This window comes from Oryzias latipes, chromosome 6 (genome assembly GCF_002234675.1).
Source record: "Oryzias latipes chromosome 6, ASM223467v1".
In the NCBI taxonomy this organism is placed as follows: domain Eukaryota; kingdom Metazoa; phylum Chordata; class Actinopteri; order Beloniformes; family Adrianichthyidae; genus Oryzias; species Oryzias latipes.
This window is the reverse complement of record NC_019864.2, coordinates 29,572,051-29,598,576: the sequence shown is the minus strand read 5'-3', so window position 1 is coordinate 29,598,576 and position 26,526 is coordinate 29,572,051. Positions and strand designations below refer to the sequence as shown.

The 26,526-nt window shown below is 40.7% G+C and overlaps 1 protein-coding gene across 1 annotated transcript in view; it reads left to right on the top strand.

Annotated features, from left to right (window-relative positions):
* LOC101161726 (transmembrane and TPR repeat-containing protein 2-like) overlaps positions 1–26,526 on the top strand; it is a 107,956-nt gene that overhangs the window by 25,886 nt on the left and 55,544 nt on the right. The window contains exon 2 of the mRNA XM_023956084.1: positions 21,735–22,311. Within this exon, the coding sequence (XP_023811852.1) occupies positions 21,735–22,311 (577 nt within the window). The remainder of the gene's footprint in view (positions 1–21,734; positions 22,312–26,526) is intronic.

The following is a 26,526-nucleotide window of genomic DNA, read 5'->3' as shown; positions in this document are numbered from 1 at the left end:
TACCTGAGCTTTTCTTTCCAAACAGCGCCTGTGACGCGGCAGTAAGAGGGCAGCAATATGGTAGTAAAAGCACTAACAGGGCTGGTTAGAAAAACATACCGGTAAAAGTCACTGAGAGCAGAAGTAACGTATAGCAGCCACGCATCTGCACAGAGGCAAGCGCTGAGCAGCGCATGCGCCGGAAGTTAAAGGTATTTTTTGCTTTTTATTTCCGAAAACGACAAAAATATATAAAACACCTGATTTTATTATTAAAAGTTCCTCCAGTTTTAGCCGTTTAAATCACTAATTATGGCAGTTTAATTAAATCCAAACTTAAACAAGTGAATTGAGTTAAAGTAATTCTTTATTTGGCAATGATACCCACCTCTATTAATATATAATTAACTTAAAGTAGGTTATTACAGAATAGTTCTTACAAAAGCAGGTATCAGCTGGCTTTTTTGGTGCGTTTTGTCAAATCATACAATAAATATCAAAACTCTGAAGTCCTGCAGTGATTTTTGTAACGTTTTCTTTCACAAATTTGCTATTTTTCAAATAAAAATATTAAGTTGCTTGATTTTAAACTGAAATCAAACCATATTTGTTGATCTTTAGCTTCTTTACTCAGAGCACCACCACTGCTTCAGACCAGAAGACACAGAGTGAAAAAAAAAGTCAATGAAACCACATCAGATAATGTTTGAGGAAGCTTTGTTTGACTGCCATATGTGCCACAAAAATAATATTTTTCACTTTTGTAAATAAGAAAGATCCTTCTTTTTTATCGTTCACTGAATTGAAATTCCAACCAATTCTAATTACCTTTAAAAAAAAACGGAACACGTTTTGTTTCCATTTCAGTTCATGGTGCTTTATGTCTGCTACGTTGGTCTTTTCCAACAAAGTTTTAATGCAGTTGATATTTTCATAAAATGTTGCCTTGGGTCATTTAGTTGAATCACATTGATCATTCCAAAGTCAAGGACAGTGCTTCAGCAACATCCCCAAGCTTGGGTCTTCTACCAGAGATTTTTGGGGTCCTCCGCAGTATCTGTGCACTGCAATGTTAGAGGAAGAGCTGGCTTACAGGAACAGGCACCGAAGGACCAACAGAGGTTCAGATTGACCACACCTGACAGTCCATTGCAGCAGGGTATAAGATCTTGACAGGGAAGCATGCATGGAGCGTCACAACCAAGCAGCTAGAGGACTATACAGGGACATGTTTGCAGAATATCAACTGGAAACCTCAAGGTCATAGTGGAGGAAAAAAAACCTTCAAAGTGTTAGACAAATAGAGACCAAAGATCCTGTGGGAGAGGATGGTAATGGCAAACCAACCAGACATTGTAAAGGTGGATAAAAACCAGAGCAAAGAGAAATACCAGGGACTCAGAGAAGAACCGTAGAAAGCATGGAAAGTGAAGGTAACAGTGGTGTCCATGGTGATTGGAGTGATATATGAGGAACACCAAACTATAAGGCATGTCTAGAGAGACAAAAAAGTCAGAGATAAGTGTATCAGTCAGTCAGACTATTAAATGCGTTAACACAAACACAAAGGGTTGGGTCCGAATTCCTTCCCTACTCACTATATGGTGCGTTCGCCATTTTCTAGTGCTGTCCAAATCTACTATTCCAAAATCCAGTGCCTTAGACTTTTCCCAGAAGTCTCTGCGAAAAACCAGTGTGCATCAGTGTGCTCACTAGATCTGCGAATATAGACCACAATGCATTGCGTCGGAACAATTTTTGCCAAAAAAAGTGTTTGAATGTATTTTTTTAATAAACCATCAACATTTTCATCTTCAGGAGACAGTGGACTCAAAATTGATCGGCACAAGACGCTCACATTGATTCGATTTAAACTTCGTGAAATCAATGACGTCATATTTTTTCAAAAAAAGAAAAAAGTAGTGAGCATGGTGTCCGAACTGTTTTTAAAATTCAGGGCACTACATAGTGGCGTACTATATAGTTTTTTTAGTAGTTAGGGGTTAGGTTGGGAATGCGGATTTGCTACATAGTAGCCACGCTAAAAATCTTAGCTGCGATAGCGTAATTACAATACCTGGAACTTCCATCTTTTTTAACATGTAAAAAAAACCCCGCTACATGTTAGCTACATTAGCTTATTTTCAATAACACCCAATCTGCTTTGCAACTCTTATAAAAATGGACTCACATTTTGACAGAGCGCCGTGTACGTCTCAAAATCGTTTCGACATCAGGAAGTAAAACTACATTTATTCCATATATGGCTCCGGATTATAAGGTGCACTGTCGTTTTTTAAAAATAAATTTGGCTTTTAATTGCACCTCAGACAGTAGTACAAAAAATAAGTCTGTGTATTTTTGCTGTTTAAGGGGAAATAATAGTACTTACATCCTAACTTCCTTTGAGCATCCTGAATGTACAAGAGGACTAAATAAGGCCTTTTGTCATTAAAAAAATGTTTTTCTCATAAACAGTATTTATGCTCCCTGGGATTCCAGCATCCTTTATTTTTACAGCCGTACTGAATCATTTAGTGGATGCGCCACTACAGCATCTAGAACACATGCTAAGCAGAACAACAACATGTCTTTTGTTTTATGTCGAGTTCATTAAGTGATGCTGAGCGAGAGCGTGTGGGTTCAGGGTGGGGTGGGTTAACTCCCACAGACCCCCCCACCTCACCCCCCCTTCCCTCACTTGCTGCTGGAGAGGACTTTTAATGGAATGTGATCTGAAAGCTTGTGAATAATTCCCATGGCGACATGGTTTGTAGGTCATTGTGCCATTATGGTTTGTTCCTGGTTTATCTCTGACTAGATTTATGCGTGTGTGGTTGTGTGTGGGAGGGTGGGGGGTCGTGTGTGAGTGGAGGGGGGTATCCCTTCTTTTCTCACGGAAACACTGTAGCTTCTCCTCGAGCACTTGGACACACTGGACCCATCCAACCCCCTCCAGTCTGACCCACAAATCTTTCCTTTGGGCCACATATGGGCTGATGTGAGTTAGAAGGTATTTGTTACTTAATCCTCAATCTCTAGAATAAATAAAATATCGTTCCTCTGTATAAATACTATTTTAATGTTTGTTTCTTTTTAATAGTCATTATATCTTCTATACAGAAAATAGTCACATTTGTTCCTTCAGCCTGATGAGAAGGAACCGTCAGCTGAGAGGCCACCTGCAGAAACAAATAACTCCCCAGTGTGCAGAAACATCCAAAATTAGCACTCTGGATGATTTGGTCTTGTTTCTTTTTGATACCCTACATACAGTTTGAGGTTGTGCATGAAATATTGCTCAGGGTGTTGGAAAAATGAAAAAATGTATTAGACTTGCGTCCTAGCCAGTTGCATTCAGTAGCACATTCCAGGAATGACAGTTTGTTACTTAGACAAATACTCACTGAACAACTTTCTTCTCAGAACAAAATCTTTGGCCAGATTTGTTCTTTTCTTTTTTTTTGGTGAGATCTTTGATCTTGTCTTTAAGTTTGTATCTGGATGTTGTATCTTTGTTTGACAGCCTGGTGGGAGTGCAGTGAAGAAAGTTGGATGGAGAACACAGACGCTCTTGAGCCAAATGGTTTGTGGAGAGAGTTTTTCAAATAGTTGGTCCTCCTTTGCTGGTGTGAAAGCAGCTGGTGCGATGTGGCATCTTCACCATCATTTCAAACAGTTGGGACAGAAAAAAAAGGAAAAGATTCTCAGCTGTAAAGGTTCGCACATCTGTACAGAAACCAAGCTTTTTGGCTACGATCAACGTTTTGTTCTTTATCGGACGTTCCCAGGGTTGAAAATTACATGGTTTTTTGCACTAACAATGAAAAATGTTTGTTCCATCTCTGCATTTTGCCTGGAGCTTAAATGTTGTTTGATGCTGTTTGGGTTCTATTTATCATAGATGGAAAATAAGCGCTTGATTCTGCTCCACAGGCAGCACACAGAGAAAGGTTTTGTTCCAAGGAGATGAATAATGCTTAGCCTTAGCCTGTGCTTCCCTGTCAGTGAAAAAGTACGCCCAATGACACGGCTGAGCACAGCCTTAGTGTTTTACAGTACATGGGCTCTACTTTATGGTAACTTTGTTTTTTGGGGGGATTATTTCAGTAATTAGACACAAAAAAAAATCATCAGATTAGACCCCAGATTCTTCACAAAACCATTTTTATTTTTATGGTGGTGTCATGAGCTTTCACCACCTCGTTTTTACAGTTTATTCACAATGTAAGCCAGATGTTTTGAGGGGGAGGACCAGAAGAATGCGTGTGAGGACAAGGTACTAAGGCAGCTCTACTTGTGCAGCACATTTTCATGTGTATGGAAGTGTGTAACATAAAAAAAAAAAATAAAGTATTAAAACATGGATTGAAGAAGAGGCGAAACATCTTCAACAGTAAAGGATAAATTACTCTCAAAAAAGATGAAACACTTGCCCCTTTTGAAAATGGCAGCTCAAAATGTGTTTATCTCCTTAGCAACCATTTTATTTTTTGTCTGCCTAGGGATGACGAACAGGTCTTTGTAATTTTTAGAAGAATCGGCAAAAGTAAATTTTGGGATTTCCTTGGCAACAGAGTTTTTTTGTTAACCACACCCACATTCCTTGTATGGTCATATTGTATCTTATATTGTTTTTTTCAGCTTTACCCAAGGATTCATGTATTCATTTTTCACAATATTCCTGTAAAAAATGTGCGAACAACAGAGGAACGCCACTTCAACGCTGTTCCAGATCCACAAACTTTATTTCCAACAAGTAGCTTCTCAATGATGCTCGAGAAGTTAGGAGGCCATAGATTGAATCCCTTGAAAATTCAAAATGGCCACCTCTTCCAGAGGTTAAAGGTAAAAAAAAAAACTTTCGTTGTGGTTGTAGACTTTAGCAGGGCGGCTGTGGGGCAGAATTATCAGAAATGTGGAAGGGCTGTGGACAGAACATTACCATTACACCTTAGTATCTACCACAGGCCGCAACAAGCTGTTGAGTGTCGCTTGAAGGGTGCGTGTTTAGATGCCGTTGATGTTCAGATCAGATAAAAGTGACAGCTGTGAAGTATGGCCTGTTGGACATCCAGGAATGGAAGTTTAGCGTCTGTTGAGAGGAATCACCGGCTCGGCGCTGTCTGAATCCTTGTCCCATCCGCTGGTGGAAGCAGATAGCGCAGCTGTAAAGCCTCTTGTGTGAGAATCCGGTCAACAGAGGTGGAGCCGGAGAGTTGAGGAATGACGCAAGTCGTCTGTTCCTTCTTCCTTCCACTCCTCCCTGATCCCGAGCACTTTGGAGGTCAGCTGCCCTTCTTGCTTGACCCTAATTCCTTAAGGAAAGGATTCCTAAGTTAAGAAGCCTCGTGTTCCCCTCCCACTTTCAGCGGCTGACCTAGGGACAGTACAGCTCAGACGGAAGCTGCAGACGAGCGACTGCTGTTTTTTAAATTTAATTGAGGACATGAGTCCATCTGTTTCCTGCCTGACATCCACGCAGTGCTTTTATGAAGACCACTGACTAAACAGAAGGATGAGCCACAGCTTTGTTGTCATGTTGTTGCAAGTGTTTCTGGGAGGTTGGAAATATTGAGATATGCGTGGGATAACTTGGACGGTGGTTGTGTGTCAGACGGTGTCACTGACATTTCTCTCTGTTTTTGTTTACGCCTTCGGCATCGCTGTGTTTAATCAGCAGGTTTCCATTGTTTGTGCCGTCAATAAACATGCCAGCTAAAAATGCGTGGCACAACGGCCTGTTGTCTTCCCCTCAGGAAGCCGCTCTGTTCTCCCAGTAGGGTCTGTCGTTTCTTTCAGGTCCACCTCCACTCTTACACCCATCTGTTTCATTCCTGCAGCTCTGGCCTCTTGTGCTGCACCTGCCAAATCTATTGTCCCCCACAGAAGAAGAACAGAGCAGGGCAGACATGCATGTGTGACCTTTAAATGGCCATCTCCCATCAAGGGGAGGGGGGGGGGCCTTTGTCTGCAGCTTTTTTTTTTTAACCAGGCTTTAGAGGGCATCGGGAAGGTGGCTTCCATTTTCTTATCGTGGGAGGCGTGGTTCCTGCTGCTCGCTAATTGTGATTATGGACCACACATGGTCGTACTCCAGTGGCTCACCAAAACCCAGGATCTCGGTTCCTGGGCAGAGGTCCCAGTGTCCCCTGGCTCTGCCTCCTCCAATCGGCCCACAAAGAAACTCTTCTAAGCCTTTTGTTGGGGCCCTTTCACTTTGCCGGAGCTCTGCTAGGCCCTTTGTCCTGCTGTTCTGGGGCTCCGTGACTCCGCTCCACTCCCTCAGCTTTGTTCGCTTTGCCTACAATATGCCACCAACAAGCATTCCAGAAATGTAATGAATACAGGCCCGTCTGTTAGACTGAATGCACCAAAGTAAAGATGTGGAAAAAAACGAGGTTTTTGATTAATGTTCCTGTGAAGGTTTGCTGATGATTTGGGCTGATAATGTGGATTATTCATTGGAAAGTACTGAGAAGGGGAAAAAAAGCTAGATAATTAGCCTTTAAAACTGCCGGTATAGCTGGATTCCAGGATGTAAGTAACCTCAAAAGAGTAAACTTTTATAGGTTAAGCCTGCAGACATATTAAAGTCGCACACCTGAGTGTGTCGATTTTGTTCTCCCCATTTGACAACTGCCGTGTGGGAGCAGTGAGCCTTAGTCACAAGTGCATTAAGGTCAAGCCCCCCCAGCCATTGATTTAGGGTGTCAAGCAGGGGCCCAGTTTAAAACCCAGAATATGACAATTTTGGGGTGGACACTCCCCCACTCTACCACTGAGGTGACAATAGGTCATAAGCTGTGTTTCCAATGACTATGATATCACGCTAATTGGATTTACGATAATAAATTTGCCCAATAGAAACATGACAGTTTTGAAAAGACCTGCATTTATGGAAAACAAGTTTTTGCACTTGGAGGAAGTTCTTTTGGAGGCGTATCGAAATTGACATATTCCACAAAACTGCAATGGAAAAATTAAATGAGTCACATGACCAACAACCGGATACGAACGGCAGCCTCAGCGGCGGCCTCGGTCACTGCACAGCGGGCGCCATAGGAGGTCCCACGGCGTCACACATTTCATCCAAGGTTGAGCGTGTCATGAGGAATTGTTGGATCCACAGTACCTCTGTAAAATCACCAACCACTATTTCCCAAAATGACTTCACCCGGAGCCCCTCCCACGTGTAAGGAGCTTGCCGCTCCAAGGCCTGAATGAGTCGGCGACTTCTCCTTTGAGAGATGATGATGAGCGCTAGAGCTGTGGCAGAAATGTGAATGTATCTGCTGTGAATCAAAGGATTGTTCACATCAGTCACCGGGTTTTTGAACAACTTATAGCGTCAGTTGGTTTGCGTTTATTCGCATAACTATGACTTAGTTCAAACAGTATAATTGCTGCTTAAATTAAAACTTTGTCGCCAAAAGAATTGTGTTTTTTTGACGTTTCTAGCTTTTCAATAAAGTTTAGCGCATTTGTGTAATGGAAGCAGCTATAGAAGCTATTTGAGCATTATTGCTTTACAAGCCCTTTTCAAGTTTTTTGTGCAACCTTTTATGCCTAAAACAAATGTCCCTTTTGGTCGTGGCAGCAAATGCTTCTCAAAAACCTCCTTTAATAGTTGGATTTCACTTTATTTAACATGATGCCTTCTTTTTGCTCCATTTCATTTTTTCCTATAAAATCACAGATTCTTTTGGGGCTGCCAGATTTGCTGAAGTCAAATTTCCAGCAGGCTTCTCTAATTCATGGAGCTTTTTTTGTTCCGCCGCTAACCAGGAGTACAGTTCAGAGGGACATCAAAGAGAACTAACTACCTCTTGGGCTGCCCAATTGAAGACTTGCTTCCTGTCTTCTGTTTCAGTCATGCAGGTCATGATTTTGCCTTTAGTTTTTATGCCATTTTTAAAAAAACATTCAGAGAGGTTTTAAGGTGTCTGAGAGTTCACAGAAAGTTTTAAAGATTTTTCTTGCAGGTTATTCAGTCCAAACACACAAGAAAATGATGTATAAAGTTTTTTCTACTCGTCTAGGTAAAAAAGTGTTATACTTCGGGCACATAAATGTGGTGTCGCTATTCGATCTGTAATGGTTATCCAATCAGTACCTTGCATGCATGAAATGCGTCTACTTCTGCTTGAAGCACATTACAGCGCTTATCAGTTAGAGTGTCTTTTGAGATGTTAACACTAATTGGTACATCTTAAAATGTTTACGATACTAGAGAGCTTTATTCTTGTGTTGACAAAAGCAAACAAAAAGGAATAAGTTATTGATCAAGACTGCACAATCCATATTGCGCATGTCCAAATTTGGACAGTACAAATCTCTGCATGAGCAAATTCTGACTACACAACTGGGTCCACTCAATCCCTGCCGCGCTTGTGCAAATGTTTTCCAGTTTTGTTTAATGGCAGTTTACTTCCCAGAAATTTTTACTGATTGATCACAGCTACCCAAAAGAGCTGGAATGAGAGGGACTCTGGCACTACCCAACTGGTGTGCTGCGAGTATCCTCTGAGGGATACCTGCTTGCTGAAGGGGAGCCTTTGTTGATCATATGAATTTCTCCTTTTTTTTAATCAAATGGATTCAGTTTAGTTCTTTTTGTACTTTATAATTCAGCTCCGTTGGGAGTTCTTTTTAGGTTTTGAACAGCAGAATACTTGAGCTTGCAGGCTCCCGTGTTAAGTAATTGGTCTTCACAATCCAATAGTGCTGACAGAGGCAGTGTAATGCCACTTCTTAGTCTGGAATTCAATTTAGGTCGACAATGGAAACTGAAGAAATTGTCTCTGAATGTTATTGACTGAGAGAAAAAGATTAGCGGAGGGAGAAGTCTTTGGCGGGGTAGTGTGGAGAGTGACAGGACAATACAGAGCTGACTCTTGTGATGAAACACTCCCAATGAAAGAGATACATTTTAGCAGTTTGAAGATCTAAAGATCCATAGGCCTCCTGTCAGAACTGGGTTCTAACACTTGTTCAATATTTTTAAGTGAAGCAGTGATCCCTCGTTTATAACTGCAATTACAAATCCTCAAAACCGCAAGACCGCCAAAGGTGAACCGCAAAATAGCAAGGGACTTCTGTATTTTCATCTTTTTTTTCTTTAATTCCCCTTGGAGTAACTGTTTCATTAGTCAGCTCAGCTACTTGTTTTAACCCTTGTGCTATCTTAGATGACCCCACCCTTACATTGAGGTGTTCTCCCTACCATGACAAAGGTGGAAAGATTTCATGTAATCCAAGGACACCAGTGAAGATCACAAATCATTGAAGAAAAAAGGTTCAGAGCACTGTCTAGTGGGTCTAGATGACCCAACTCCCAATGTTAAAGTGCCTAGGATAGCACAAGGGTTAAGTCCTCACCACCAGAGCTTTTGCTCCATTCTTTTGACTAACGAAGGTTTTTAACTGTTTGTGCAATCAACATCATTCCAGAAGATTCTGAAGCAGGGAAAAGCAGCCTTGCACAAAGGTGATATGCAAAGCTCCTTTTCTCCCCGTCAGAATCTTCTGATTCATGTTAATCACAAAAAGGTTTCGAAGAGCGTGTTTTATTCAAAGGTTCCTGAGGACATTTTTGGTGTTAAAGGGTTAACTTATAACTGATCCTTTTATATGTAAGTCAGCTGACTGACTTTGAAAGATTGAGCAACTTAAAAAGAGTTGTAATTACAAGCACTACTCTACCCTTCACTAATGAATCAAACATACAAAGTCAACTTTTGTGTTTATTCGTGCTGATTTATGAATCTGGGAGTTTTTTTCTCCTTGAATGGCAAAGCAAATGAGAGAATTCAGTCTGTTAAACAAACCACACAGGCCTCGTTGAAAGGGCTTGTGTGGTTTGTGTGATTTGGTGTCCTTATAATTTTAAATGAGTAAATGAGCTCCTTTGCAAAAATGCAAATTGGCGCCATGTGGAAGACAAAGCATTTAAAAAACACGTAAGAGCCTATTTGTGTTCATTGTGGACATGTTTATAGGTTTACAAGGCACTGCAGTCTCACGCGATGGCATGCAGAGCTGGAGATGGTTAGGTTCAGTCTGCAGAAAAGACTGCCAGTCATTTTGCCATCCCTTTACATCAGCTGCACACTCACATATAAATAGTTGGTCTTTAATTTTCTATTAAAAAAGGGTCAGTTCAACTAATTTTTCCACATTTGTTATTTGAATTAAAGTAAACACTAGATTCCTGCTGCAACCTACATTATTTTATTTCTACCACTTTTGCCAGTAATATTCCGAAAACAGCTGTCAAAATCATGTGTTTCATTAAAATGTTGTGCAGGGGGAACCTGACAGTTTACCGATTTGCCAGATGCATCAGGTAGACGGGAACCTGTATTTTTTCTTTGGGACATGTCGATGGTCTCTATCAGTTTGCACCACTCAGTCACAGTGCTCTCTCTTCTGATCCAGACCTATACATATTTTTGACTATTACATAAAAAATAGTTTGTTGTTCTTGCAGAATAGTTTGGCCATCAAAGTTGGACTCTCAGTCTCTTCAGGTGCAAAGAGGACAACTTGAAATTGGGCCTGGAGGGGTTGTGTTTAAAGCACAAGAACAGTAGGAAAGTAATGCGAGCTTAGTACTTATTTTTATTGTTCAGAGTATCTGGACAAGGAGTCTGTAGCTAAAAGTCTTCCCATCCGTTTACCAAACTAAAACTCTTGCTTGTACACGAGAGTATCCCACTTCACCTCCTAATCCTCTGGGCTCGGTTCAGGTCACTGCCTTGCAGACGCTGCCTTTCAGTCGACTGACTGAGGTGAAGACTCAGCAGGGATCAGGGGCCTCCTGCTGTGTCTCCACATGTCTGCATTGACTGGACTAAAAGAGCATCACTTGAATGCATCACAGGCATGATACTCAACTGCTAACCAAGACACAACATCAACCCCTGTGTGAGATGACATAACTATACGGTCCTGAAGCAGAGGCTAGATGGTTTTCAGTAATGGCAGAATCGTAATCTTACACCGTCCTAAAGCAAACATCGATAGGACTGCATGGGATTACTTTAGGGGTCAACCATTTTGCCAGTTTGAATGAACCCCATTCATTTTGGCGATACAATACAGACAGCTTATTTTACCTAATTGGATACAATCTGGATATTTATTGTTCATTTGCCATATAAATGAAAATGTCTTTCAGCAAAGAAACTTTTTTTTTAAATTGACACTTTTTATTTTAAGCAACACAAAGAAAATGTCTGACATGACAGGTTCAAACATAAAAAAACTGACATTTTGGGTCTGTTAAGGCCCGTACACACCGGGACGAATTTCGCGCGCAATATTCGCCGACGTTTAACGCCTCGTGACTTAAGAAAGGGCACCAATGTGAGTGTGCACACCGACGCGAAAAACGGCACGTGTAAAAGCGTCATTTTTTAAAAAACGCCTCGGGTTCATTTTTTTGGTTTGACGCGCCGCGTCAAAAACTATACGACCAATGAGAACAGCGCTTTTGCACACGAGTCTGTAGCTTCTGAAGTTACAGTAAAACACAACTTGGGGGCACTCAAACACAAAACTGTCCTGCTGAGCACACATACGTCACGGCGAAGAAGATATACGCCAAGTAGCGTCTACACTGCCGCGAAGAAATAAGATGAAGATGCACTCACTGACGGACATTCTAAAATATCCCCGAAAACGCTCATGATACATTTTCAGCTCTTGTACCAGTCGATAAAACTCCCCATGTTCTTCTCTTCTCGTAACTATGGGATGTAACCAAAATCTGCGTCTTTTCCGGCGTCTTTCATCATTCAACAGAACAATAATTTCTTCATCGCTGGAACTGGAGCTGGAGCTACTGGTGCTTGAAATATTCATGTTTTCTTTGTTTGATTCTGACAAGCGCGTAAATACTTGCTCTCTTCTTCTGAGTGAAAAGCGACTTTAAGAAGCGTAAAGTTGCGCAGCGCCACCTTGTGCACAGGGGTATTTCTGTTTTACATTAAGCGCCATCTAACGTCAGGGAATGAAATTGCATGTTCACTCGGCTCATCGTCAGCGAAAATCGCAAACAAAAAAAAAGTGTTGCAAAACGCTGGCGAATAACGGCTGGCGAAAATTCGTCCCGGTGTGTACGGGCCTTTAGACTATTTGTGTCATTTTTATTTATCTTGGTACTGTTTGCAGTGTTGTGAAAAAAAGGGTTTCATATTTTTAACACGCATTCCTCGATGTGGTTCACCTTCAGCAATTGGAATTGACCTGAATTGGTGGAGACAAGCTTGTGATTGGACGACTTTTTGTGTGCATCACATGAACATAAAAAGGCAAAGACGCAAAACAGGAAGAGAAACTGACTAAGTTTGCCAGAATTTACTTCTTAATCGATTTTATGCATTCTTGCCAACACAATGTTGATTCTATCTGTGTTTTTCCATTGACACTGCTATTACCCTCAGTACTACAATGACTCTTCATCCTAATTCCTTATATCCTTACTTTTTATTGTAAAAACAAGTTTTACTTCAAATATCATATTTGTTGGAGTCAGTTTACATAAACCTCAAAAACTTCAAACCTGTGAGTTCACAGGGAAATTACTTTAGCCTGTGCAGCTAAAAATATACCTTCATGAAGGGTAATAATAGTTGCGATTGAACAAAATGTGGTCTTTTAAAGGTTTTAGCTCTAAAACGCAAAGGCTTTCCCCACTTAAGCCTCAGTGTAATAAACAGGACTGCACAGAGGCCTCTGAAGTGACGTTCTCTGTCGTTCAGGTTCACTTTGCCTCGTAAAGCCTTTCTGTGTAAGGAGGAGGTGATGGCAAAAGGCCTTATGGGTGGACCATTTGGAGGTGATGCTTCGGTAACTGTCTTGCACCTGATTTTGTCCGGTTCATCCATCTGGTGGGGGCCTCAATGAACCCCTCCATGGGTCAACATTGTCCTGACCAAAACCAGAATGTAGTGGGTCAGGTCGGGAGGGTCTCAGATGAAATGCAAACACAAGTCCAGGAAGAGTGGTCTGCCCTTTATTGATCCTGCGCCACATGTGAAAGAGGAGCACTCTGAACACGAGAGGAGGAACGAATCCAACTAATTTATTACCAACGGCCAAAAGGGTCAGAGCGTGACAAAAGCCTCCTGTTGTGAGGAGAAGTGCTGTGGAGTGTCCCCCTCCCCGCAGAGACGGCGTGACTGCCTCGGCATTAGACATGGGTCAGTCTGGGAGGAAACACGGCTGTAGAACCAGTTGGAGAACAAAAAGCTTTCTCAGTCTTGTTGGAATGTGACACTGACTTCATGAAAACCTTTTTGGCTGCAATTTCCAATTTAGACACAAACTGGCAGAAAATGAATTCCATTTTTATTGACCTTAGTTTTTTTTTTTTTTAATGAACAGTAAATAACAATGTGTCATTGTTACAATAAGTTAAGCTTCTTTTTAACTTTACAAGTTCAAAGTTGGTATCTTTTCATTTGCCAAGGAATTACAAAATAATGTTTTATCAGGTTAAAAGCTGAAAGTGACCATTGTCAACTCACAATTTGCTTGGATTTTAAACATTAAAAATATTGATGATATAAATAAAAATATTTTGACAATGGCATTCTGCATGTTACATTTTCATGTATGATTGGATTCCATTTCACCTCCTTAGAAAGTATTTTTCTGAGGAGTAAACAGCTTGACCCTGAATTCCAAGATGTTGATGTTGAATGAGAATCTTTATCAATTCAAAGGTGGACAGGAAACCTAAACTGACCAGGATCTCATGTTTGACACCAACCACCCACTTGAACAAAAGCCAGGAATAATCAGACCATTTCAGTAGATCCACCAACTCTTCCTTTAGGAACTTCAGTTCTTCCTGATGGACTGGAGAAAATCAAGTAAAGGAGAACTTACAGGACAGAGTCCCATTCAGAAGAAGACTTACTGATGAACAACGTTGTCCTCCTTTTGTTGACCCTCTTCGGTCAACGGTAACTCTTCAGCTACAGACATGTAATTTAGCCCTTGGTGATCCTTCTTCTGTTTCTTCTCATACTGTTTACTAGCTACCTGCAGTTGGAAGAGGCTTGGCGTGTCTGTCACAGCTCTGTTCTGATATATAACAGACTTGGTGTTATACAATTCCAGCTGGACACAAACTGTAATTCATTTCTCTTCCATGATCAATTTTCAAATGTTTGGCACTTCCATGACTTAAACAGAACGCCATCGAAATGTGCCTATTAAATCTTAGTCTGTGTATGTAGATCTCCAAAACGATCATAGAAACTTACGTTGCAACACAGAACTCACAATTATGTGTGTTTACAGAGACTTTTCATTGAAAGTGGTCACTCAAACCCGCGTTGCAGAGGGCGGTGTGAACGCAGTGTTAGTTATGTTCAAAGGTCGGGCAAAAGACCATGTGAGCTGAGCAGAGAGAAATATTCAAGGTGGTAGCAAAAAAAACCTCGTGAATACACGGATTCTGGGGCTTCAACAGTATTGGCTGCTTTATTAATCAAGTCCATCAACTTTAGAAAGTCCGTGTAGAAGTCTATTGTCTCAAAAATCTACATAAATAAAACAGGAGTTACTGAGTGCCGACTCAGTCCAATGAGGAAAACCGAAGACCTCATCATTAAAGGACACCTGAAAGTCCCAAAATGCGACTTCACCCCTTCACCGTTACAGTAGCGTTCAGCCGTTTACGCCAATAATGAAATTCCAGGGGATTTTGAAATGGCGAAAAGCAGCTTTGCGCTGATATGCAACACTTTACGGTACTTAAGTTCTTACGCAATCATCATAAATCAGCTAAATCTGTCTCATTTACAAATGTGTTTACAGACGTAAAGTGTTGCATAGCGTATAGCAAAATTGATACGAAAAGACGATTTTGTCCCCGTCACAATCAACTGATATACGTTGATTGCATAAATGGTTGAAGATTGCGGTATTTCAAAGAGCGTGTGATACTGCGATGTTGCGATTAACCTGAAATACACAAAAACACTTTCTGATCCAAGATCCAAACCCAGAGAAGCAGAGCAATGAGCTTTCTGCTGTCCAGTTCAGTCAGGATGACTCTGATCTGTAGATTCAGGACTCGAAGGCTCTCCAATGTGTCATCAAGACAGATCAGCTCTCCTGTGGAAACCTTTGACCCATATAAAACGTTTCCAACGCTCGGGTCACAAAGAGGACATGAAACGCCACCAAGGACCGGTCTCACCCACAGCACACCGCGGTCACATCTAGACTGAAAATAGTTTCCACTCACAGCCTTTCAGGGCGATGAACCCACCAACAGCTTCCTGCACCATCACTGTGAAATCTGTGTTTGCTGCCTATTTCTACTTCTATTTTTTAGTTAGCTTTGGAAACTCTAATATTGTTGCTCAGGGTTGCTGTTTAAATGACAATAAAAGTCTATATTCTCCAATTAAGAGCTACGGAGGATATTTAGATGACCACCTTTAGATCAACCTTCAAGCTCGAACAGAATCCTGAAAGAGACACTGATCCAACGAGTGGAAAACGTTTGTTTTTAAAGAAAACCGGAAATTCAGATGTGTAGTTTTTGACAAGTACAATTATTTCTAAATAATAGTTTAGTAGTAGCATAAAATAAAATAAAAGTTAGACCTTCCTTGGCCATACCTTTTCCACTTCAGCAGTATAGCCTCATTTGTATACATTCTGACTGAATCCAGCCATGTGCCTGTTAGCAAACAATCTGTCCGTATTTAGCCAGACGTCCAATTACTGTCACATAAGGCAGTGGACTTATTGTTTGGCTTTTCTCTTTTCTCTTCACTTGGTCCTTTTTTTCTTCGAAATCCCATCTTTAAGGGATGAACGAGTCTCACAGGAGCGAGTTGACAAATGCAAATATGTTACCTAGCATATAGTTTGAGGAAGCCTGCTTTGTTAGTGTGTTGGGCCATGTGGCAGTGAGGTTTTCTGGTTTTCTGGTGATCAGCATGCAGGTCACAGCCTTGTGTGCCCGTCTTGTCCAGAACAAAGGGCTGATCTGGGATGCTAGGCAGCAGGCACGGGCATTCACTGAGCTCTCTGCAATACAGGACAAGCCCGCCATGCTCCAGACTCAATGTCTCTATGTCCCAGTGTTTGCTTGTCTGCTGTGCCATGAAATGGAGCGAGGGTGTGCGATTGTGGCCGTGGAGCAATGCAAATATGCCCCCTTTTTTTTCAGGGGGGAGGATGCATTTTGGAGTGTTGCTGGGGGGAATTGGCCGCAGTGAGTGTTGTAGAACGAGGGGTGCATTTCACGCTTTAGCAAAGCTTACATGGATGAATTCTAGTATAAGTATTACCTGTGTGTTTTTTTCACTATATTTATAAAATGACAGCTTAAAAAAAGCTGTTTTTGACCAAAGACTTTAAACAAATTGCATAATAATATTGAAAAGCAAAGTGGATTGGGTTTTTTGTGGTGCTTTAAGTTTTTTTTGATACACATTCATCCAGACTTTCTCTTCTGCTCATGTGGTTACAAATAAACGAGATGGGAAACACTGCATTTCTAGTTTGTTCCTTGATAATGTTAAAAAGAAAAGACTAACACAGCAGAATGGACTAAGCACACATCCTAAGGTTTGCATGTTAAAGGGTTATTTACAAAGTAAATGCATCCTGCTACAGAGCAACAAAAATTATAACTTCCTTGCCCCCAGTTTCCTGAAGGCTTTTTCCAAGAACTTTTTTATTCTTGGCTCGATCGTCGCACACGTCAAGCCGAAGAAAGAAGCAATTCACTTTTAACAATGGGGATTTTATGGGGGTCTCTGAGGTACTCAGCTACTCTTCTGTTTCCTTTTCCTTCAGCTTTATACTATAAAACCTTTAGAATCAAGAAATGATATGACCTTTTGTGGACTTTCTTTTATTTATTGTCACTTTGATCTCTGCAACATTCATCCATAAAGGCAGTAATTTACCACAAATTCATTTTGAATGAATAAATAATACTTTTACATATATAAACTGTATTATGAATAACAGGAAATTATGTAAGGGGTAATGCACTTTGAGGTGTCATTATCAGAAATTAATTGACAAATGGAAGGTGCATCGGACACTTGCTTCTGGAAAGCAATAATGAATGACTTTAAGGGCATTATTATCCTGCTTATACCATGGTCACTAATGAAAAAATAAATACAAAATCAAGTATTAGTATTTTATTCTTGTTATTTTTTATTTTTAACTTATTTTCCCAATAAGCAGATCATTTGATACACAGAACCTGCAGCTGGTGAATGAGGACTGACCAATGCACCAAACATTATGTTGAGGGCTCCGAAGCATCATTTCAGAGGGAAAGGACACTTCTTTGCGCTTGTTTTTGTCCAGATGACGAAGAAGCAGTTGCAGATTGCTTGTATCCACCAGTAACTCTGATACATATATGTCCATAAACAAATCATTTATTTTATTGTTACTAATAAAATTATTTATTAACATGCATTCGCTCTGTGTCGAGGAGTGAGATGAGCAGGACAGATAGAGAGGCACGTAACTTTTTCTAATTATCCCTTGCCTTATCTTAGATGACCCCACCCTTACTTTGACGTGTTCTCCCTACCATGACAAAGGTGGATAAAGGTGGAAAGATTTCATGTAATCCATGGACACCAGTGAAGATCACAAATCATTGAAGAGAAAAGGTTCAGAGCACTGTCTAGTGGGTCTAGATGACCCAACTCCCAATGTTAAAGTGCCTAGGATAGCACAAGGGTTAGGTTCGACTGACATCCTGTCATGTCCACTATCCAAGTTGGACATTTCTTGGGTCCAACAAGTTTAGGCCAGTGCAGTGATGTAGACCATTGGACTAAAACATTTTTTTTTAATGTTAAATATCCCTTTTTCAATGGACGCCCTGCAGCCAATCTGAATAGAGTATTTACCCAGACCATGATAGAAAACCAAGTTTTGCGCTGGATATAAACATTTGTAGCTTTTATTTTGTGCCTTTTTGCAAAAACATATTTTTGTTTTGTATTTTGCTCTTGTTGTTCTACACTTGATAAAAAAAAAAATCTTCTTTAGTGAAAGAGAACTAGTCCCATTTGTGCTGTTTTTTCTTTTTTCTTTTTGAATGCATGATTAATATAGCGGTTTGAACATCTTTGTTGTTTAAACAAATGTGAGGTTAACATGAGAGCGGTGGAGGCGTGGCATTAATGACCCGCTAACGTGCCCATGGGAAGAAACATTAGACAAACAGCTTTCCGGAAACACTGAGCAGGCTTCCCCTGCGTCTCTGCAGGCCGTCTAAAAATACCGCTGGGCTTCTTTTGTGATATTGAATCTTGGTGCTGACATATAGTTGGCAGACCTTCCATCATTTTACCCAAACTCCCAAAGGACTCGATTTTCTTTTTACTGCTGTCACAAATGGAAATCTTCATGAGCCTCATAATGTACAGGGCGGACTTTCTCTTTAGCGGTTCTGGACTCAGACAGTGTGGACTTTTGCAACGCTCCAGAATCACGATCAGTATTCGCTCTATTGATTGAAATGAATGACGTTACTAAAACTGAAGTCACAACTGAGGTTTTGAACTTGACTGCCATGTTGGACGCGTTGTGTTATTACTTATTCTGTTTGCTGTCAGCTTGAAAAGGCGCGTTAATAATCTGATATAGTGTAGAAAATGATGTAGTTGGATGATGTATGTATGTTTGTTGTTTGTGTTGATGGGTAAAATGATAAATATTCATGTATTCGAAAAATACAAGTTAAATTTACTCAATTACATGTAAAAACATTATTTTTTAAGAAACTCACAAAATGTTTTTTAAAATCTTGTCGATAGATGTCAGTTAACAAGTCAACAACAACTAATAATAACCAAAACAAAACCGAAGTAATAGAATTGTAAGAAAAAGTGAGAATTTTACAAGAATTATAAGTACATTTTACTAGATTCTTGCAAATTAAACAACACGTACAAAATTGTTACAAGGATTTTTAAGTGACTGTAATTTTTTCAGTGGATGCTGACGTGACTGTGGCTGGATGCGTGCCCTGAGGTGTTTTTGGGGGAGGCGGCTTCGTCTTTTTCCTCCGCTCTTTGAAGGATATTAAAGCTTCAATGTGGTCATAGATCTCTGTTCCCTCGATAGCTTCATCTCCCATTTATTAAGCAGAGTTGCAGGAAAAATCCTGATGACATGTTCTCGGTTTTCAATCTCTTTTCAATATTTAGCCTCATCTCTCATTTGCTCTGGCTGCATGGCCTCTGCACCCAATCGATCTTCAATTTTAGCCTGTTTATGTGGGATTTTTCAGACACTGGATCCAGCTATCATTAAACTGTAACGCTCACATTGTGGGGGGGGGAAGCTGCTCTGGAGGTGCACAGTAATGTTTTTCACTTCAAAAAACAGATAATTCCAAAAGTGTTTTTGGTGGAAAATGGGTTAAATTTGCATATTCTGTATCTATCATTACCTTTTTTTTTTTTCACTTGCATGAACTATTTTTTAAAAGACTCACTCCAGTGAAAATAGTGTTTTTGGTGGTTTTAACATGTTCTTGTGGAATTCTACTGACGATTGAGGACATATCTAAAACAGAGAGCCCTCAGCAATGGGGAGGGGAACGGGGGGCGGGGTTGCTACACAACTCAGAGCTGAATTTCTAACGAACTCCTGCCCTGCAGAAACTATGTGCTTGAAACCGACACAGCTTTTTGGATTTTTGCTTAAAATAAACAGCATAATGATTATTAAAAGACCACAAGGGATGCTTTAAAAATGGAAAAAAAAGGGCACAGCAGTGGGACTTTAGATGTTCCATGCTGTATAACTAAGATTTGTCCAAGCTTTGGCCAACTAAACAACGAGGATAAAACTGCAGTTTCTGATGCAACAGAGAACAGAAATAACAGACTAAGCCTCATGAAGAAAATCCACACAAATTCTGGAAAGGTACACACATGCAGACAGAAGCAGATTATCAGGAGAGACTAAGGGAAGGTGAAGACGTTTTTCCTCGTTAGTGGCCCCCATGACCTCTCCGTTCCTCTGGGAGTGGGTGTGCAGGTCGGTGTTTGGGGGAGGAATGTGCTCCCGGCTGGAGAGGGTCCGAGCGCACACAGGAGTCTGCGCTGCTGCCAGCTCTCCTGAAAAATCAGGTCCAGCCAGCAGCGGAAACCCGATCCTCCTCACCAGCTGGCCTGTTTGCTCAGAAGAGGAGAGCGGCGCGGCGTTGATGAACACACATGCTGAATCAATGAGCTGACAGATTGGAGAAAGCAAGCATGACTTCCTGGACCCAAATGCAAATGTTTTACTTCAACTGCGGGTAAAGTCATTTATCCGCTCTGACAGTGGTGAAAGAGTGAAGCAGGAGGCCACAGCCCCTTTATTTCTGCATTTCTCAGTTATTCCATGATATGTTTTTGTGATTCTGAACTTTAGCACCGTTTATCGGAGCATCCTTAATTGAGTGGAGGTTTAATCTGACAAAGGAGCTTGTGAAAACACTTCAGCGTGTCTGAGAAATCCAGTGGAGATTTGGACGAGCGGCTCTAAACCTGCAGGGTTCCAGGCTTCATCAGCCTCTCCAGAGAGAGACAGAGTGAGTGGAAACCCAATCACTTTTGTTCTGAGATCCAAGGCATTTCTTTTGAATCCCTCCTGATTATTGCCTTGCCTTTTTCCAGCATCCCAAAGCCTGGTAGTACTTACTGCATTCCCTGAGATCCATCACAACAGAGAATATAGCCACTCATCCCTTTCACAGAATGGGTTCAGTCTTTGATGGATGTTGCAATCCCTGCAGCAGCAAACAAAACTTCTCACGCGCTCTTTTTGAAGGAGGATAGCTCTGCTTTGGCAGCTCTTCGTCAGGACACGACGTTTGGCCTGAGATTCCAAGAGCATCTAAGGATGTGGCGCTTTTCTCCTTGATACTCTGCTTTTCCCTCTTCTTTATTTACTAATAAAGGGGTTGTCAGTTCCTGCACGAGGCGTCCCGGTTTTCTCTCCACCCATCTCCCTCTGAGCTCATTTGTGTGGGAATTGCGACAACAGTGAGGACAGATTACAACCTGGTGCGCTTGCTTTGTTACCAGTTGTCATGTACCATTTATCACGCTTGCAAATTGCAACACCTCTGCTCTGCTTTGGCAGCCACCCTCTCTCTGGGGCGGCTCATTAAGAAAACCATCAGGATGCCGTAGAGGAACAGCGGAGGTGTGTGGAACGGGACAAAAAGCCGTTGGCATCCATGCAAATATTCTCGTGTGGCAACATGTGCTAGCAGGAAGAGCTGGCAGGCACAGACATTGACAGCTAGAGGCTGATGTGACAATATTAGGTGGGTTTACCTGTGACAAAGGGGATGTTTGGTTGCTAGTGTCCACATAAACAAAGAGCTTAAAGCTTGAACTCTGGTATACGGTGTCCTTTGGCTTACATTTTTGTTTCTTCCTCCTGTATGTGAGCTGCCAGGTTGTTTGTCCCTAGAGGCCACAATCTCTCTAAACACCGTTTCCCAGCATGCATGTGTTTGTGTTTGTGGCTGTGGGTTTGATGGTTTTACTTAATATCAGATCCACAGGCCTCGGTGACTAAACTGTCCAAAACCTTTATCACTTTGTGGTAAAACTTTAAACAAATATAAAAAATTTAAAAAAGATTGTTTTTCTGAATTCCCAGAAAGTGTAAATCTACATTGAGCGGTAAACAGCTTTTTTCCACCTGACATTTCCATTTCTTTTCTCTCACAGCCGTGCAATCAAGACCAATCAGGACCTCCTTCCAGAGACCCCCTGGACAAACCTCTTTTACGATGACTTCTGGGGCACCTTACTCACACACAGTGGCAGCCATAAGTCTTACCGACCCCTCTGCACCCTCTCCTTCCGCCTTAATCATGCTGTGGGTGGGATGGAGCCTTGGGGGTACCACGTGGTTAATGTGGCCTTCCACGGTGCTGTAACTGTCCTGTTTACCATCCTGGCTCGCCTGCTGCTCGGAGGAGGACCGTGGAGCCTTCTGGCAGGCTTGCTCTTCGCTTCTCACCCCATCCACACCGAGGCGGTGGCCGGTGTGGTCGGACGGGCCGACGAGGGTGCTGCCCTGTTCTTTTTGCTGTCGCTGCTGTGTTACATCCGTCACTGCAGGCTGCGGGGGCCGGACGGGGCCCTGCGGCTCACAGCGTGGCTCCTGGGCAGTTTGGGATGTGCTGCATGCAGCATGCTGTGGAAGGAGCTGGGAGTCACCGTCCTGGCCGTGTCTGCGTTGTACGACGTCTGCGTTGTCCACAGACTCAGGCTGCGGCAGATCGTCACGCTCGTCTACAAGGTAAACTATTTTCCAGTCGACAACCCAGGCAAATATTTTGGCACAGTCATTTCAATACACATTCATTCAAGTCATTTCAATGACAAAATAGCATGAGCAAAAAGCAGTTGATTAACAAAAGTCCCTTATCCTTCTGACTAACCAGCAATGCAAACAGTTTTCTTCCAGCCACAGCATACAACTGAAGGAACTCATTTTGGTTTCTACCGAGGACCTTTTGTTTTTTTTGGTGACGTAAAGGGGTGGGGCTCTGGGAATTGTAGTTCTTGGTTGATTTGAAAAAAGTTCGACCGGACAAAAATGTTTTCCCTTGGTCGGCAGGAGGCTCCGACAGAGCTTTACCGTTTGTTTGTAAATTTATTTCGAATTCTACATAGAAAACAACAAAGGGAAATTGTTTCGTGATTAGAAGAAAGGGTTAATGGAAGACAAAGTGTGCATTATCACTTTTTATACCATGGTCCGGGTGAATACTCGATCCTGATTGGCTGCTGGGTGTGCATTAAAACCTGATAACCGCAGGTTACCTCAACACAATAATAAAGAACAAACAACAACACAGTACCTCATTTTTATAAGATAGCACCTACACAAACAAGAAGCTGTAGAACTCAGATTCATCTTTCTTCCTCATACTGAAAACTATTCTCTTTTGCTTAAAGTGGTTTATACTACTATTACTGTGGTGGTACATCATTCAGACTCTTCCATAACTTTACTCCATATGTTGTTATACAAAAGCTCTTTTTAGTTTTGCGTGCCTCGACTTCTCTCAGATTAATTTCCTTCCTCTAACTATAACCACCCAATCTGTCAGAAAACATTGCTTGTAAATGTACTGGTAGAAATAACTCATGAGTGTGATGTCCACAACTTACATAAAGAAAAATTCTTCCTGTTCTTTTTTGTAAAGCGCACAACGGTCTAAAAGAGGTTTTGTAAGTACTTCTCTAAATTTCTAAACAATAGCTTTAAGTTCATTGATGTTTTGTCTGCTGGGTGATGAACAGATTCACCACCCTGATTCAATGCTGTTTTTATTCTATTAAATTCAGAAAAAAATACATAAACTAGATTTTATTTTCTGATTTTAAAAAAAATTGGTTTGTTTAAATCCGTGCATATTCCCCCCCTGCTGTTGCAGAAATGAAGAAAGTCAATACCTTCCTATTTCATCTAATATCTATATTTTAGCAGATTATATTTTTCTTCTGTTTTGCATACCAGTAACAAAAAATGTAAATTTTTATTTTTTTAGAGTGCCCAAGTGAACAAAAGCAATCATCTTTTTTTTTCTTTCTTATTATTGAAGCACCAGCCTTTTTTCCCAAAAGCACCTTTCAGAACCAATTACCATTTACCGCCTATTCAGTTTGCCATCTGCAGCTCCCCACCCATCGTGGTAAATTCAGCGGGATGTGTGCATAAATGTGACCAAAAAGCGGCAGAGCAGCCAGTCGGAGTGTGGTGAACTGGCCCCAAAAGCCGGAAAGAAGAGCAAACAGTGAATCCCTCGTGTCCCTGTTACTGCTCGGTAAACTGTGGTGATGAAGACTCGACCCGTTGCTGCCTCCGTCACCGTGCTGTGCCCCCATCGTTTCCACTTTATCGTCCTCATCGTGTCTTCTGGAGTGTGGTCCGTCCATCGCTGCTGGAAGACGAGCCCTCTAATGACTTGTCAGGCCCGCTTAGACTGTAAGGAAAATGGGCCAAAAGGGCCGAAGTAAATGATGCCTCAGAGCTGACAGACCAAACACAGCGCCAATCCCATTGTCTTTGGGAGAAAAAAGGGACTGAAAGATGCTTTTAGTTTTGCCGCAGTGGAGGCTCCGTGTATTTCTGTCATTGTTTGCCACTGAGGTAAACAATGGCAAACAGAGACTCCGTGGCAGATTTCTGCTTCCACTTCACACTGAAGTCAGTGTTTGGTGTTTTTACTACATCAGCTTTGCATAAAACTAGAAAAAATATATAAAAAATCTGAAATAAAAGCTTTACAATTAAATGTAAGATACTTAATATAAAATCCGGCATTGAAACAAGAAAAATCCTGAATGTCAATAAACTTAAAAATATTTCTCAAAGTTTTGTGTCGGGTCAAATCAGCTTAAAGCTAATGAAAAACAAGATTGTAAATTTGAAAAATAAAAAATAAAAAAATAAAAATTTGAAAGAATGAAAAGAAGATACTATGATTTTTTATAAATAAGTAAACAAGTAAACATTATTTTATTTGGTAAAACTTTTCAATTGAACTTTTTTATTCAAGTTTTACATTTACACTTATTTATTCACATTTTTTTCCAAGTTTACAATATTACCGTAGTTTTTCAATTTTACAATTTTTAATTTAATAAAAAAACTCATTACGTTTACAATATGTTCTTTTGAGTTTAAAACTGTTTTTAGATTTTATTTTTTGTTTGAATCACAGTGTCTTGTTTTCAATTTTTCGAATCTTTTTTTTTAAAATTTACTTTTTTTTCCCCATTCATTTTAAAATGATCTAAATTTGACCCTATAGTTGTGCAGTAAATGTTAGTTCTTTGTAAATTATTGTTGTAACATCAAATGCTTTTCGAAAACAATGCAACACAAACATTTTATTATTGTTTTATTACCTTCACCATTGAGAATAATAAAGTAAAGGACTGATTAAAATAGTTGAAACCAGTTTTTCTTAACACAAATTCTGCTTCTTATGTAATCTACTGTGCTTTGAGTTGCCTGAAATAATTATTAAAGAGAAGAACTATTTAAAAAAAAAACAATTGCTGTGTTTTATTTTTGCTTAGGGACCTCCTGATCTAGGATTATGTTTTTGCAGCTCTGTAGCCCTTTTTTTGTAACACTGAATGCATATTTTCCAAAAGCCACATACAAAATATTTATTTTTGCTTTTTAGATAAATGAACTTGAATTGCACACGAGTGAAGAATGAGAAAACGTTTCTCTGACGGTCAGGCCTTTGTTTTTGTGACACGCACATTTCAGCTGACAACTGTCATTATCATAGCGTGTCATTTAGGCTCACCACAGACGGCATAAAAGGCAGAACAACAGCTCTCTCATTTCCAGATCTAGACTTCCTTCTTGTTGTCTCTTGAGCAAAGAGGACTTTGTGATCAGGCATGAATTTCACGACCCACTCTGATCTAAATGACAAACAGCCCTTTCACAATTTGGAACATTTGTCTCCTATGATGTTGAGTGGTGGCCTGCAAAGGGGAGTTGCAGATAAAACACTGACTGCATGTAAGTTAAATTGTACATTAAACATACATTAATGCACAAAAATAAAAATAAAACTTCTTATAAGACCTCCTAATAATGTTTTCGAAAGATTGAAGTGTAAAAGCACAAATGTAACTCTATCAAACTCGTAAGAAGGCAGATCAGTTGCATGAGCGACAAGCTGTAATGGGCCAGCACCGTTTTATCTCCGAGATTTCTACACAGCTCATTTGACATTTAACACTTGAAACAGTAAAGTGCGGCTTCCTTATCTGATGGTGGCGTGCAGTCAATTACAGTACATCTGGAGTTTTATCTACAGCTCCCTTTGTGTCATTACGGGCTCTCTTTGAAGACTGGAAGCTGCTCTTTTATCTACAGGTTCATAAAAAACTCGTCCAACAATGACTGCAGGTCACATAAAACCTTAAATATAATTCAGTGGGCTTTTTACATCTTAATGCTTTTGATATTGTGGAACAGATAAGAATTTTGCCACCGTTGGTTAGTCTTCGGGGTTAGGGGTTGCAGTTATTGTGGATTAAAGGAATCCAAATATGTGCTGATAAAACACGTTGTAAAGTAAAATGTTGTAATGCGTTTTTAAATGAGCTTTTTTCTTTGTAAGTGCACATTTGAGGGATGACTTTATGGGAAACCAGTGTTTGAGTTCATCTGTACTGTATTTATGCAGTGAAGCTCTATGGCTTTGTGCAAATCTCTTTACTTTTCACCACTTTATGTGCTATATAGTGCATTCACCCTTTATTGAGGCGGTCCAAATCATTGACTGTACAATAACTGGACGGATCGCGTGTGTTGTAACCTATAGAAAATGCCTTGCTTCTGGTTCCAACCAAATGAAGTCAATTCAGTCGCCATTTTCCCATGATTTGTACATTGGCATGTTGGAACCCGGTGACCTCAGTAAACTGTGATTGGTCTGTGTTGGTCTAAGTCTACATTTTTATGGTGACCACT